The following is a 14,526-nucleotide window of genomic DNA, read 5'->3' on the forward strand; positions in this document are numbered from 1 at the left end:
AGACATGAAAAGGAGCTCAATATAAATTTGAAAAGGTCTGGCTATCATGCATAGGGAGAGAGTCAAGACAGGGCCAGTTACTCAATATTGATGCAAATTTCTCTCATATTCTAAATTCTGTTTCCCCCGGGGTCACTAGGCTCAAAACAGTGGTTCTCTGCATCACAACCCCTCTAACTAACATTCCAAACCAGTTGAGCCACCCAAAGGATTCAAAATTGGATGGCTCCAGCCACATTTCTAGCTAGCTGAGGGGTGCTCTCAAGTTACTTTAAAACACTGTTACACCGGCTTTTGGATGGAAAACAAACCATTAAGATTCAGTTCTGCAATGCCCTAGTTTTTGAAACTGTCACTAGAACCCAGGGTATTGGTTTTAGCTCATGAAACCAGTAGGCCTACCGCATTCCTTGCAGGGTTGGGGATTAATTCAAATTGAAGTCAGTCAATTCAGGAAGTAAATTCAAATTCCAGTGAACTGGCATTATTTCTGTAACAACTTCTCAAACTGAGAAGCATTTTTTTGGGCAAAAGTGTCAATGATTTGACTTGAAAGCACTTCTTGATTTGACCCGAAATGTTTAAATAAAGCTTAACATAGGTCATTGCAGTGCATCAGCTGGCCAACACTAAAGACACGTTAAAATTGTTATTTTATTAAGGAAAACGGTGAAAGGGACGAGTTTGCGGTAAAAGCTTGTATGGTACATTCTAAAACTCTTGAGACTGGACGTCGTTGGCATTGCTGCCGTTGTCTTTAGGTTGCTTGCTCTTCTTGGGAAGTAACACGGCTTGGATGTTTGGAAGGACACCACCCTCCGATATGGTGACCGCACCCAGCAGCGTGTTCAGCTCCTCGTCGTTCCGCACAGCTAGTTGGATGTGCCGTGGAGCAATGCGCGACTTCTTATTGTCACGGGCCGCGTTGCCCGAGAGCTCCAGGACTTCAGCGCAGAGATACTCCAGTATGGCAGCGAGGTAGACTGCAGCTCCTGTACCAATGCGGGCAGCGTAATGTCCCTTCTTCAGCAGACGGTGAATTCGGCCTACAGGAAACTGGAGACCTGCCCTGACAGAGCGACTTGTGGAAGTCTTCGATTTGGAGACAGCTTTCTTTCCACGACCGGACATCTTGTAGTTTGAGATACAAAGTACATGTTTATTAGTGACTGTTGAAATTATTCAAACATTGACTCAAGTGCATCGCCAATATGCAAGCCCTCCTGGGAAGAGTTGTGGATGCAAAGAAGCTAATGCACTGCCCTTCAGCTGGTGCCCACTCAATCACTACAATCCCACAGGCACACTATTTACACAGTTAACAGGACTACCAGAACACTTACACTTTAAATCAAAATATAGAAAATTACGAGGACAATGCATTACACACAAATGAGAAATTAGCAAAAAACGAAACATGTCTATACTCACGGCGACAGGCTGTTTGCAAAAACTAGAAGAAGCCTAAACTGGAAATAACAGCAGCCATAGAGCCTTTTTTTATGAAGGGAATAACAAGTTGCATTATTGAGGGGACCCGTTTTCCCAAAGTCACATGTCGTAAATACTTATGTCTGATTGGATAGCCGATTAGAGGAAATTCACATGGGGCCCAATTCCAAATCGAGCCCTATGCCCTACTCCTTACTACTCTGGATATATATACAGTACGTTAGCAGATCCGATAGGGTAGGTGGAAGTTGTGCCATCTATTTTACACCTATTCTGTGTTCAGATAATTTTACATTAGTCTACCTGAAAATGTTATATTAGAAGAGTGTTTCCCAACTCCGGTCCTGAGTACCACAACAGTACACGTGTTTGTTGTACCCGGACAAGCGCAGCCGATTGTACTTGCCAACTAATCATCAAGCCCTTGACAAGTTGAATCAGGTGCTTTTTTTCCGGCGCTACATCAAAAATGTGTGCTGTTGGAGGTACTCGAGGACCGGAGTTGGGAAACGCTATATCAGAAGAGAGGAAGGATGAAAGCCAGCATGATGATAATGGTGTTTTTGTGCCATCTAGTGTACAAGGATATTCAATTCAATTCAAGGGGCTTTATTGGCATGGGAAACATGAGTTAACATTGCCAAAGCACGTGAGGTAGATAATATACCAAAGTGAAATAAACAATACAAATTAACAGTAAACATTACACATACAGAAGTTTCAAAAAAATAAAGACATTACAAATGTCATATTTGTATATATATATCAGTGTTGTAACAATGTACAAATAGTTAAAGTACACAAGGGAAAATAAATAAGCATAAATATGGGTTGTATTTACAATGGTGTTTGTTCTTCACTGGTTGCCCTTTTCTTGTGGCAACAGGTCACAAATCTTGCTGCTGTGATGGCACACTGTGGTATTTCACCCAGTAGATATGGAAGTTTATCAAAATTGGATTTGTATATTACTCTCCGATGAAGTAGTCATGTTGAAGAAGTCCCGCCCACTTTGGCATGGATTGGTTGTTACTATGAAGGGGGCGTGTCAAGATTCAGGGTGAAACACCAATCGTATCAAATGTTTTATTGACGTAATAACGGAGTGCCAGAGACTTCCGGAGACTTTCACACATGTGAAAAAAACATGTGGACACTATTTAGATGTTTTTCTCTATAGCTCGGATTTGTTCTTCGGTCAGCACCAAGAAATAACAATCTTTAGCGTTTTCTGTGATTGACTTAACATATTTTCTTAACCTGTTTTCAACATTTTGTCGCGTTAGCAAACTTTTCAGCTCTCAAATTAGGCAGCTAATTTAAGTTAGCCACCTTGGTAACATCTAGCTAGCTATCATGGATTACTCGGACGAAAATTCGGTACAATTCCACGGGGATGAAGAGATTATAGAAGTCATCGACCTTAACGAAACAGAGCAAAACCCAGGTAATGATGGTTGCATGCTTAGCTAGATAACGTTCGTTGGTCAGAAGCAGATGCTTCAAGGGGTGTAGTTTAGTTCATGTCCTTATAACTGTATGAGGACTTGCTACATGGACTGTCATTGATTGAGCAAAATAAGTTGTCTCTTGGACGCTGGGGGCATTGTCTTGGTTAGACCTTCTATGAGTTAATGTCGTGGTATAAAACTAAGAGAGGTACATGTGTCAAGTACAGTAATACCTCACTCTGACGGACAGATGATTTGGCGGATGAGTTCGAGGACGTGGACGTCGGAGAGACTGAGGACGGAGACAATGAACAGGAAGACTGGGATACCGATGACGAGATGGAGCAGGAAAAGGAGCAAGATGACAGCGAACTCACCTTTTCCAAACACACGGGTACTAGCTAGCTAACTATATCACCTGACTAGTGCTTTTCTTTCAGTCTCTAAACAACTCAGTGGCAGTTGCTGGTAGTAGGTCCATCTCATTATCTTGTTCCATCATCACCACCACTATGTTGATAGGATTTGACAGTAAAGGGTGGATGACTTTACAGTCATTTCATGTATTGAAGGGAAGGAGACAGGGTAAAAGCTATTGGATAGGCCAGGGACATGTATGGGTCTCTTTTTTTTCTTCTGTTATTACATTGACTTGTGTTTTCCAGGCTCCGTGTTCTGTGTGAGTCTGGACCCAGACACAAACAGCTTGGCTGTGACCGGAGGAGAGGATGACAAGGCCTACGTCTGGAGAGTGAGTGACGGGGAAGTGCTGTTTGAATGTACAGGTGAGCCTCCATACTCTCCAAGCTGTCATCAATTAGTTGTTGTGCTTTTAATTTAGCTTTGACATCCCAATAGGACATTTCTTTATGCTACAAGATAGTTGAGCTCAGAATAAACAGATATTTGTGTTGCTCCCAATATTTAACCCCAGTCCTTCTTTTTCCACAACCGTAGGCCATAAGGACTCCGTGACAAGTGTTTTATTCAGCCATGATTCTTCCCTGGTGGCCACAGGGGACATGAGTGGGCTGATCAAGGTCTGGAAGGTGGAGACCAAGCAGGAGGTGTGGTCCTTCGAGGTGGGAGACCTGGAGGTGAGGGAGAACGCAGCCCGGCCCGAAACAGGGTGCGCATATTTATTGTAGACCAGCAGGAACACACTGCCACACCTGATTCTGCCTGATTAAGCTAGGTAGTTAAATCAAGTTTTGGCATCTGAAGTGTGTGTGTGTTAGTGGATGGAGTGGCACCCCTGCGCCCCGGTGCTGCTGGCGGGCATGGCGGACGGTAACGTTTGGATGTGGAAGATCCCAGGGGGTGACTGTAAGACCCTGCAGGGCCCTGGCTGCCAGTCGACCAGTGGAAAGGTCCTGCCAGACGGTGAGACTGTCTTCCCAGCCAAGCATAAAGGACAATTCAGCACAGAATACTCTACCATGATCTGTGCTGCCAGGTTGAACATGTAACAACTTTGTCTTTTCTCCACAGGGAAGAGAGCTGTGGTGGGCTATGAAGATGGGAACGTACGACTTTGGGACCTCAAGCAGGGAAATGCCACCCATGTGATTAAAGGTGAGTTTGGCCAAGTTGTCGCACGCCTGAACAGAGTATGTGACAATCCTCACTACTGCCAGACGGCAGGATGTGTGTCATGGTCACTGGGAATAGGTGTGGAATTCCTCATGAAAATCAGTGTGGATTGTGTTTATTAGTGTACATGGCTTACTTTATATCTAGAGCAGATGACCAAACCCCAAATCCTAATCTTGACTTTTCTGAGGATAAAACAGTAATAACTGCCACTGGACCAGCGGTAAGGAACAACTTCTATCCCCACTCAACTGTCTCCTCGCTTCTCTGGCCACCTCAGGTCATGATGGACACCAGGGGGCGCTGACGTGCCTGGCCTGTAACAAGGACGGCTCTCTGGTGCTGACGGGCTCTGTAGATGGCCGTGCCAAGCTCATCAACACTGCCACTGGCAAGGTGGGCAGCGGGCACTACTGTATTAAAGAGAACACATAACTACTGTATTATAAAGAACACATAACTACTGTATTATAAAGAACACATAACTACTGTATTATAAAGAACACATAACTACTGTATTATAAAGAACACATAACTACTGTATTATAAAGAACACATAACTACTGTATTATAGAGAACACATAACTACTGTATTATAGAGAACACATAACTACTGTATTATAAAGAACACATAACTACTGTATTATAAAGAACACATAACTACTGTATTATAAAGAACACATAACTACTGTATTATAAAGAACACATAACTACTGTATTATAGAGAACACATAACTACTGTATTATAGAGAACACATAACTACTGTATTATAAAGAACACATAACTACTGTATTATAAAGAACACATAACTACTGTATTATAGAGAACACATAACTACTGTATTATAGAGAACACATACATACTGTAGGAGAGAGGACACGTAACTACTGTAGGAGAGAGGACACATACAGTTGAAGTCGGAAGTTTACATACACTTAGCTTGGAGTCATTGAAACTCTTTTTTTTTCAACCACTCCACAAATTTCTTGTTAACCTCTTTAGGCTATGCAGGACGTTAGTGTCCCGCATAGGCTAACATCTGGTGAAATAGCATAGCGCAAAGATACTAAATACACAATTCGTAATATTAAACGTTCTTGTAAATACATGTATCTAACATAATTTAAAAGCTTAACATCTTCTTAGCAATCCTTACGATAATCTGACGACAGCGCGCCACACACACACAAGTATTACTGGCATATTCCAACCAAGCTTTAGCGTCACAAAAAGCCAGAAATGGCACTAAAATATTCAATTACCTTTGAAGATCTTCTTTTGGCAATACAAAAAGTCCAATCTTCACAATAAATAGTTGTTTTGTTCAATTAAATCGATTTTTATAGCATAAAATGACACATTTTGTAAACAGCCTGTGTAATGAATTCCGTATCCTTCAACTTTCAATGAGACATTCGATGCAATTACTCACACTACATTTACGTTTATCTAGTCATGGTTGGTTTCATTGTAATCCTCTGTTTGTTAGTAACACAACCATACTTCATGGTTCTTTTTACAGGCGTATTGACCGAAAGGAACTGATATGAACACAGCAAACAATGACCTCATTGCGTGCCAATGATATCACCAGTGCTTCTTTGAATGACTGTATTTCTGCCCAATCACCACTGATTGTCTTGAAATCTCGCTTGGTAGATAGCCAATGGGCTGAGGTAAATGGCAATATCTAATGTTTATATCCGGGAAGACCAGCTTTTGAACGAAATTCGAGCGTAACACAGCCATTTGCCATTGGAATTTCTACCCGAAGGAGCCACTTTGTTTGCGCGAAGCAGTATTGAGTCAAGATCATTTTCCGCTATTTTATTGAAGGAATTATGGCGAGTAAATCTGGAAAATCAAACGCAAAGTCCAGGTATACAGATCTACATGATATTATTGACGAGATTGATAGAGGAAGTGACACAGAATTACAAGAAGATCTATCGGATTGTATGTCAAGTTTGGACTCCCAATTTGAGGACATGTTTCTGTATGGTGAAGATGCCATTCTCGATTGGTAAGTAATTCTCATGCTGTTGTTTGAAATATTTGACATATATATATTCAGTAATGAAATGTTTGTTGTGGCGCCATATGGCTCTACATTTTGGGTGTTTGTGTGTCTGTAAATATTATATGTATTTTATCTAAACATGGAACGGAACAGAACCTCACCTTAGTGATTTACGTTTCCTTCTCTAATATAATCTGTGTTTCTGTGTCTTTATTTCACAGTCCCTCCAATTCTGATTGGGAGCCCCCACTGCCAAGGTGCCCATCCCCCACAGGAGCGGGATCATCTAGCCGGACCCCTGCTGTCTCCGGCTCCACACCTACCCCCGCCCTGCCAGGTGGGAAGTCTGTGACAAAGAAGTGGAGGTGGGGAAGAGCTAAACCTGCAATCAGAGAGGAGGAGGGTCGTTGGCACTCTGTGCTGGAGGAGGATGTGTTGCCTACACCTCCAGTATTCAGACCGAAGAGGCCATCGGGACCTCAGCTGGACATGACCTCTAAGTACAGCCCCATGCAACTTTTTCAGCTGTTTTTCACCTCGGCAGTTGTTGATTCCCTGGTGTCGAACACAAATAAGTATGGTGCTAAGAAGCAGGAAGGCAAGAAAGAGGGATGGAAGCTAAAAACCCTGAAAGACTACTGGAAAACTGCTCCCCTCTATCAACTGCCTTTCCTCTCCACTGTCATATCATGCAAAAGGTTTCTGACAATCTCACGGGCGCTTCATATCAGTGACCCAGAAGTTGATGAGGACAATGAGAAGATGAGAGGCACAGCAAGGTTTGATAGGCTGTGCAAAATAAAACCGCTCTACCCCAGCATCGTTGAGGCTTGCAAAACCTATTTTCCGCCTGCCCAGAACGTTTCCATCGATGAGAGGATGGTAGCTTCAAAGGCCAGAATTGGCCTAAAACAATACATGCGTAACAAACCAACTAAATGGGGTTACAAACTGTTTGTTTTGGCTGATTCTGTGTGTGCATACATGTGCAATTTTTTTGTTTATGAGGGGAAGAGCAGTTTTGCGACCGGTAAGGGACTTAGCTATGACTCTGTTATGCAGTTATTAGATTTTCAACTCCTGGGGAAGGGCTGCAAACTTTTTGTGGACAACTTCTACACAAGCCCTACCCTGTTCACAGACCTGAGGAAGCGGGATGTGTGGGCTTGTGGCACCATTCGGACCAACAGAGTGGGCTTTCCAAAGACCAAGGTGAATGACATGCCTAAGCGGGCTGAGCGGGGTACCATGTGATGGATCTGTGAAGATGGCCTGCTCTTTGTGAAGTGGATGGATACCAGAGAGGTGGTCATGTGCTCCAGTATCCACAAGTCCTTCAGTTGAGATCACGTCGTCAGGCGTGTGAATGGTGCTACTGGGGCATGGACCACAAAAAATGTCCCCATTCCTGCAGCCATCAAGGACTACAACAAGAGCATGGGAGGTGTGGACCTGTCAGATGCACTGATTGGCTACTACAATGTTCTCCACAAGGCAATGAAATGGTACAAGACATTTTTCTATCATTTCATTGACGTTGCTGTGGTGAATGCCTTCATCCTCCAGAAGGAAATGGCTAAGAGCTGTGGACAGCCACCCATCTCACAGCAAGCCTTCAGGGAGCTGCTCATCCAGGAGCAAAAGGGCACAGTAGGGAGACATCGTTGTGTTCTGTGTCACAGGAAATGCCCCATCACCTGCACCAGCTGTTCAGTAACCCTCTGCTTTACAGCAGAAAGAGACTGCTATTGGGCATGGCATCAGAAGAACAATATTTTGGAGAGGACTGAGGGTCTTCACAATATTGTACATTATACATTGAATGTGTGTAAATAGTTACCCTTGTTATTTTACATTTATTCAAAATGTCATTTTTTGTGTGTGTGGGGGGGGGGTTGTTAGAATTGCATTTGAGTGTTTTGTATATAGTCTTTTACTTAAAATGTATCTCTGTACCAATTCGGCCACTTGGGTACATTTGGGCAACTTGTGTGGGACACCTGGATGACTACATGCTCAATGTCATGTAGCTCACTCATTCCTGAAGATATCTTTCTGAAACCTTTTTCAAATACTGTTGCCATCTTATGTTCTTCATTCAAACCACCCCCAGCATCCTATCTGTATGTTTGGATGTTCTTGTTCAGTTGAAAGATGATGCAGCAACAATAAAAACAGAAAACATATGTTTATTTCCTTGTATTTTCTTCTACCAGATCTATGGTGTTATATTCTCCTACATTCAATTCACATTTACACAAACTTCAGAGTGTTTCCTTTCAAATGATACCAAGAATATGCATATCTGGGCCTGAGCTACAGGCAGTTAGATTTGGGTATGATTTCAGGCGGAAATTCAAAAAAGTAGGGGGTAGCTCTAAGAGATTAAATTAACAAACTATAGTTTTGGCAAGTCGGTTAGGTTATCTACTTCGCGCATGACACAAGTAATTTTTCCAACAATTGTTTACAGACAGATTATTTCACTTATCATTTACTGTATCACAATTCTAGTGGGTCAGAAGTATACGTACACAAAGTGCTTTGCTGCAGGAGGGTCTGCTGCACTTCACAAAATAGATGGCATCATGAGGAAGGAAAATGATGTGGATATATTGGAGCAACATCTCAAGACATCAGTCAGGAAGTTAAAGCTTGGTCGTAAATGGGTCTTCCAAATGGACAATGACCTCAAGCATACTTCCAAAGTTGTGGCAAAATGGCTTAAGGACAACAAAGTCAAGGTATTGGAGTGGCCATCACAAAGCCCTGACCTCAATCCTATAGAAAATTTTGTGGGCAGAACTGAAAAAGCATGTGTGAGCAAGGAGGCCTACAAACCTGACTCAGTTACACCAGCTCTGTCAGGGGGAATGGGCCAAAATTCACCCACCTTATTGTGGGAAGCTTGTGGAAGGCTACCCGAAACGTTTGACCCAAGTGAAACAATTTAAAGGCAATGCTACCAAATACTAATTGAGTGCATGCTAACTTCTGATCTACTGGGAATGTGATGAAAGAAATGAAAGCTGAAATAAATAATTATCCCTAGTATTATTCTGACATTTTACGTTCTTAAAATAAAGTGGTGATCCTAACTGACCTAAGTTGGGGAAGTTTTACCAGGATTAAGTGTTAGGAATTGTGTGAAACTGAGTTTAAATGTATTTGACTAAGGTGTATGTAAACTTCCGACTTCATCTGTAACTACTGTGGGATAGAGACCACGTAACTGCTGGAGCTACGGTAAAGACCACGTAACTGCTGGAGCTACGGTAGAGACCACGTAACTGCTGGAGCTACGGTAGAGACCACGTAACTGCTGGAGCTACGGTAGAGACCACGTAACTACTGGAGCTACGGTAAAGACCACGTAACTGCTGGAGCTACGGTAGAGACCACGTAACTACTGGAGCTACGGTAGAGACCACTAACTACTGGAGCTACGGTAAAGACCACGTGACTGCTGGAGCTACGGTAGAGACCACGTAACTGCTGGAGCTACGGTAGAGACCACGTAACTACTGGAGCTACGGTAGAGACCACGTAACTGCTGGAGCTACGGTAGAGACCACATAACTGCTGGAGCTACGGTAGAGACCACGTAACTACTGGAGCTACGGTAGAGACCACATAACTGCTGGAGCTACGGTAGAGACCACGTAACTACTGGAGCTACGGTAGAGACCACGTAACTACTGGAGCTACGGTAGAGACCACATAACTGCTGGAGCTACGGTAGAGACCACGTAACTACTGGAGCTACGGTAGAGACCACATAACTGCTGGAGCTACGGTAGAGACCACGTAACTGCTGGAGCTACGGTAGAGACCACGTAACTGCTGGAGCTACGGTAGAGACCACGTAACTACTGGAGCTACGGTAGAGACCACGTAACTACTGGAGCTACGGTAGAGACCACGTAACTGCTGGAGCTACGGTAGAGACCACGTAACTGCTGGAGCTACGGTAGAGACCACGTAACTGCTGGAGCTACGGTAGAGGCCACGTAACTGCTGGAGCTACGGTAGAGACCACGTAACTACTGGAGCTACGGTAGAGACCACATAACTGCTGGAGCTACGGTAGAGACCACGTAACTACTGGAGCTACGGTAGAGACCACATAACTGCTGGAGCTACGGTAGAGACCACGTAACTACTGGAGCTACGGTAGAGACCACGTAACTGCTGGAGCTACGGTAGAGACCACGTAACTACTGGAGCTACGGTAGAGACCACGTAACTACTGGAGCTACGGTAGAGACCACGTAACTGCTGGAGCTACGGTAGAGACCACGTAACTGCTGGAGCTACGGTAGAGACCACGTAACTGCTGGAGCTACGGTAGAGGCCACGTAACTGCTGGAGCTACGGTAGAGACCACGTAACTACTGGAGCTACGGTAGAGACCACGTAACTGCTGGAGCTACGGTAGAGACCACGTAACTACTGGAGCTACGGTAGAGACCACGTAACTACTGGAGCTACGGTAGAGACCACGTAACTGCTGGAGCTACGGTAGAGACCACGTAACTACTGGAGCTACGGTAAAGACCACGTAACTACTGGAGCTACGGTAGAGACCACGTAACTACTGGAGCTACGGTAGAGAGCACGTAACTGCTGGAGCTACGGTAGAGACCACGTAACTACTGGAGCTACGGTAGAGACCACGTAACTGCTGGAGCTACGGTAGAGACCACGTAACTGCTGGAGCTACGGTAGAGACCACGTAACTGCTGGAGCTACGGTAGAGACCACGTAACTGCTGGAGCTACGGTAAAGACCACGTAACTACTGGAGCTACGGTAGAGACCACGTAACTGCTGGAGCTACGGTAGAGACCACGTAACTGCTGGAGCTACGGTAGAGACCACGTAACTACTGGAGCTACGGTAGAGACCACGTAACTACTGGAGCTACGGTAGAGACCACATAACTACTGGAGCTACGGTAGAGACCCACACTAACGGTAGAGACCACGCTGGAGCTACGGTAGAGACCACGTAACTACTGGAGCTACGGTAGAGACCACGTAACTGCTGGAGCTACGGTAGAGACCACGTAACTACTGGAGCTACGGTAGAGACCACGTAACTGCTGGAGCTACGGTAGAGACCACGTAACTGCTGGAGCTACGGTAGAGACCACGTAACTGCTGGAGCTACGGTAGAGACCACATAACTGCTGGAGCTACGGTAGAGACCACGTAACTACTGGAGCTACGGTAGAGACCACGTACAGAGGACAGTGGGAATGAAAACAGTACTTCTGGGTTTACACGGTGGGACAGATGACGTGATGACATGGGGAGATTGACATGCATTATTCACAAGAAAATGTTCTGTCATGTGTTCAATTGACCAACATGGTGTGGGTTTTCGAGATGTGCTGTACTGCTACTTATCAGTTGGTATATGCTGTCTAACTGGAATGTATCTAATGGTGTGTGTAGGTGTTGGGTGTGTTCTCTGTGGATGGGGGCAAAGCCAAAGCCTCTCAGGAGGATGCTGAGGAGACCAACTCGGTGGAGTCAGTGGGGTTCTGCAATGTGTAAGACTTCATGTTTTTAACATAAGACCAGAATCACAAGTTAACCTTAAATGAACTACATGGCATACGGTGTGTAACAGTTGCCATGTTTTGAATGATGCTGTGTTCTCTGTTGTCCAGGTTGCCTCTGATAGCGGTGGCGTATCTGCATGGGACCCTGGCTATCTATGACCTCTCCTCACAGGTCCTCAGACACAAGTGTCAGCACCAGGTAAGAAACCAGCCATCCAACAGGCTCCCAACTCACAACCAAACCCACAATAATCCTCTGATCATGGATTGTAAGAGACATGTTGCTCTGCTATTTTCATATGCCTTGTTATATGCTCTATAACCGACTGTGTGTGTGTCAGGCTGGCATTGTTAAACTGCAGTGGGAGGAGTCATCCTCTGTGGTGTCCACCTGTAGTCTGGACGGGGCGGTGAGGCTGTGGGATGCCCGCTCGGGAACCATGGTGTCAGAGTACCGTGGCCACCAGGCGGAGATCCTCGACTTCACACTTAACAGGTACACACACCAACACACACGCTCATCACAGATCCTAACCTTTTCAATTAGGCTTATGCACAAAACGTCTGACCCTGTATCAGTGGTTATGAGGATCTTGTATTCTACTTACTTGGGCCAGAAAGGCTCCTATTCTCATCTGACTCTCTCTCCTCCTCCCACAGAGAAGCCTCTATGGCGGTCACTGCCTCTGGAGACCACCAGGCCAAACTCTTCTGCCTCCAACGGCCAGACCGTTAATAAGAGGAGCAGAGGGAGAAAGAGCGAGAGAAATGTGGATGGACTCAACCCCGATCGCGCTTTGTCGACAATGCACCTTAAAGGCAATGTTTTTGTGGAGACCGTTTTAACGGTGGACACTGCATATATCGGCTCAATCCGAAGATGTCCTTTAAATGGCGCATTGTCAACAAAGCGCGATCGGATTGAATCCCAGCCTTTCATTGTGTTTTCTCACAACTGAGGGTTTTTGAAGTGTCTTGTATCGATTGTGGTCTGTCTGATCTATAGTAGACCTGCAGTGTTCTAGAAGGTTCTAGAATTGCCAGCCATTCTACTCAGGTTTCTCAAGTAGAACCCACACAAAATATATGCATTCTAAGTGGTGTGGTAGTGGAGATGTTGGAACACGTCATCCTAGAGGCAATGAAGCATCTAACAGTAGACCAATTGGATACGTCATGTGGTCCTTGATTTATCACTAAATACACTTACATGTATACCTTGGTGTTCCCTGTGCGTTTTGGATTGATGACAATTATGAATACACATTAAGGTAATAGAGCTACGTAGGGATGGAGATCTCGATGATGTCCCCATCATTTCTGGTGATTTGTGGAGTGTAATCCTCACTTTCCCCCTAAATCACCCCAAATTATGTCAACTCAACCTTGTGTAAATATATTGGGCCCTGTTGAAATACTTTAGAAATGCATCCGTCCTTCCTTTTCTGAAGTAATCACGAATCTGGATTGGTGGAAATAATGTGATAACTTTGCTTTCCCCTACCCCATCACTGACCTTAAGGAAACATGGAAGGAAGGGTGCATCTCTGAAGTATTGGGACAGAGCCATGGGCTTTGTTCTGCTGTTTGTTGGAACCATTAAAGATGTTTTCAACCCAAGTCTCTAGGTTGTCCTGGTTCATTCCCAGCATCAGCTCTGCCTGTCTCTCAAATGGCACCCTATTCTCTATTGTGGTCTTCTTTTGACTAGGGTTGTGGTCAAAAGTAGTGCACTATATAGGGAATAGGGTGCGATTTGTTACACACTGTAGGGACCAGAACACTGCTGTGATTAGCGATATGATAAGCATACTACTAAGTCAACTGCATCATCAAATTTGTAATTTGTTGTTGTAAGCTTGGATCTGTGTGCTTGATCTAATGCATTCAGCCACGCTACAGGGTGCCCTAGCCAAAATAGCTTCTAGGCTAATCTAACATTATACAGATATGACTCAGATACAGTGCATTTGGAAAGTATTCAGACCCCTTGACTTTTTCCACATTTTATGTTACAGCCCTTATTCAAAAATGTATTAAATAATGTTCCTCAATCTACACGCTACCCCATAATGACAAAGCGAAAACAGTTTTTTTTTGTGGAAATGTATTGAAATAAAACTGATACTGTATTTACATAAGTATTCAGATCCTTTGCTATGAGACTTGTAATTGAGTTCAGGTGCATCCTGTTTCCATTGATCATCCTTGAGATGTTTCTACAATGTGATTGGAGTCCACCTGTGGTAAATTCAATTGATTGGACATGCTTTGGAAAGGCACACACTTGTCTATATAAGGTCCCACAGTTGAAAGTGCATGTCAGAGTAAAAACCAAGCCATGAGGTCAAAGGAATTGTCTGTAGAGCTCCGAGACAGGATTGTGTAGAGCTCCGAGACAGGATTGTGTCGAGCCACAGAGGGTACCAAAGAATGTATGC

The 14,526-nt window shown here is 44.2% G+C and overlaps 3 protein-coding genes across 3 annotated transcripts; 2 read left to right on the forward strand and 1 right to left on the reverse strand.

Annotated features, from left to right (window-relative positions):
- Positions 1-636: 636 nt before the first annotated feature.
- On the reverse strand, positions 637-1,561 carry LOC115121433 (late histone H2A.2.2-like). The gene is made up of 2 exons (XM_029650521.2): positions 1,432-1,561; positions 637-1,131 (listed from the first exon to the last, which is right to left on the reverse strand). The coding sequence occupies exon 2, from the start codon at positions 1,129-1,131 to the stop codon at positions 712-714; it is 420 nt and encodes a 139-aa protein (XP_029506381.1). The 5' UTR covers positions 1,432-1,561; the 3' UTR covers positions 637-711.
- A 998-nt stretch (positions 1,562-2,559) lies between these two features.
- On the forward strand, positions 2,560-13,705 carry LOC115121435 (angio-associated migratory cell protein-like). Its single transcript, XM_029650524.2, has 11 exons — positions 2,560-2,899; positions 3,154-3,297; positions 3,569-3,688; positions 3,861-4,000; positions 4,142-4,286; positions 4,395-4,478; positions 4,777-4,892; positions 11,976-12,073; positions 12,194-12,284; positions 12,427-12,581; positions 12,746-13,705. Exons 1-11 carry the CDS (start codon positions 2,809-2,811, stop codon positions 12,819-12,821), a joined length of 1,260 nt encoding a protein of 419 aa, XP_029506384.2. The 5' UTR covers positions 2,560-2,808; the 3' UTR covers positions 12,822-13,705.
- Positions 6,026-8,703, forward strand: LOC115121436 (piggyBac transposable element-derived protein 4-like). Its single transcript, XM_029650526.2, has 2 exons — positions 6,026-6,520; positions 6,739-8,703. The coding sequence occupies exons 1-2, from the start codon at positions 6,339-6,341 to the stop codon at positions 7,769-7,771; spliced, it is 1,215 nt and encodes a 404-aa protein (XP_029506386.1). The 5' UTR covers positions 6,026-6,338; the 3' UTR covers positions 7,772-8,703.
- Positions 13,706-14,526: the final 821 nt, after the last annotated feature.

Source organism: Oncorhynchus nerka, linkage group LG5 (assembly GCF_034236695.1).
Source record: "Oncorhynchus nerka isolate Pitt River linkage group LG5, Oner_Uvic_2.0, whole genome shotgun sequence".
Taxonomy (NCBI): Eukaryota; Metazoa; Chordata; class Actinopteri; order Salmoniformes; family Salmonidae; genus Oncorhynchus; species Oncorhynchus nerka.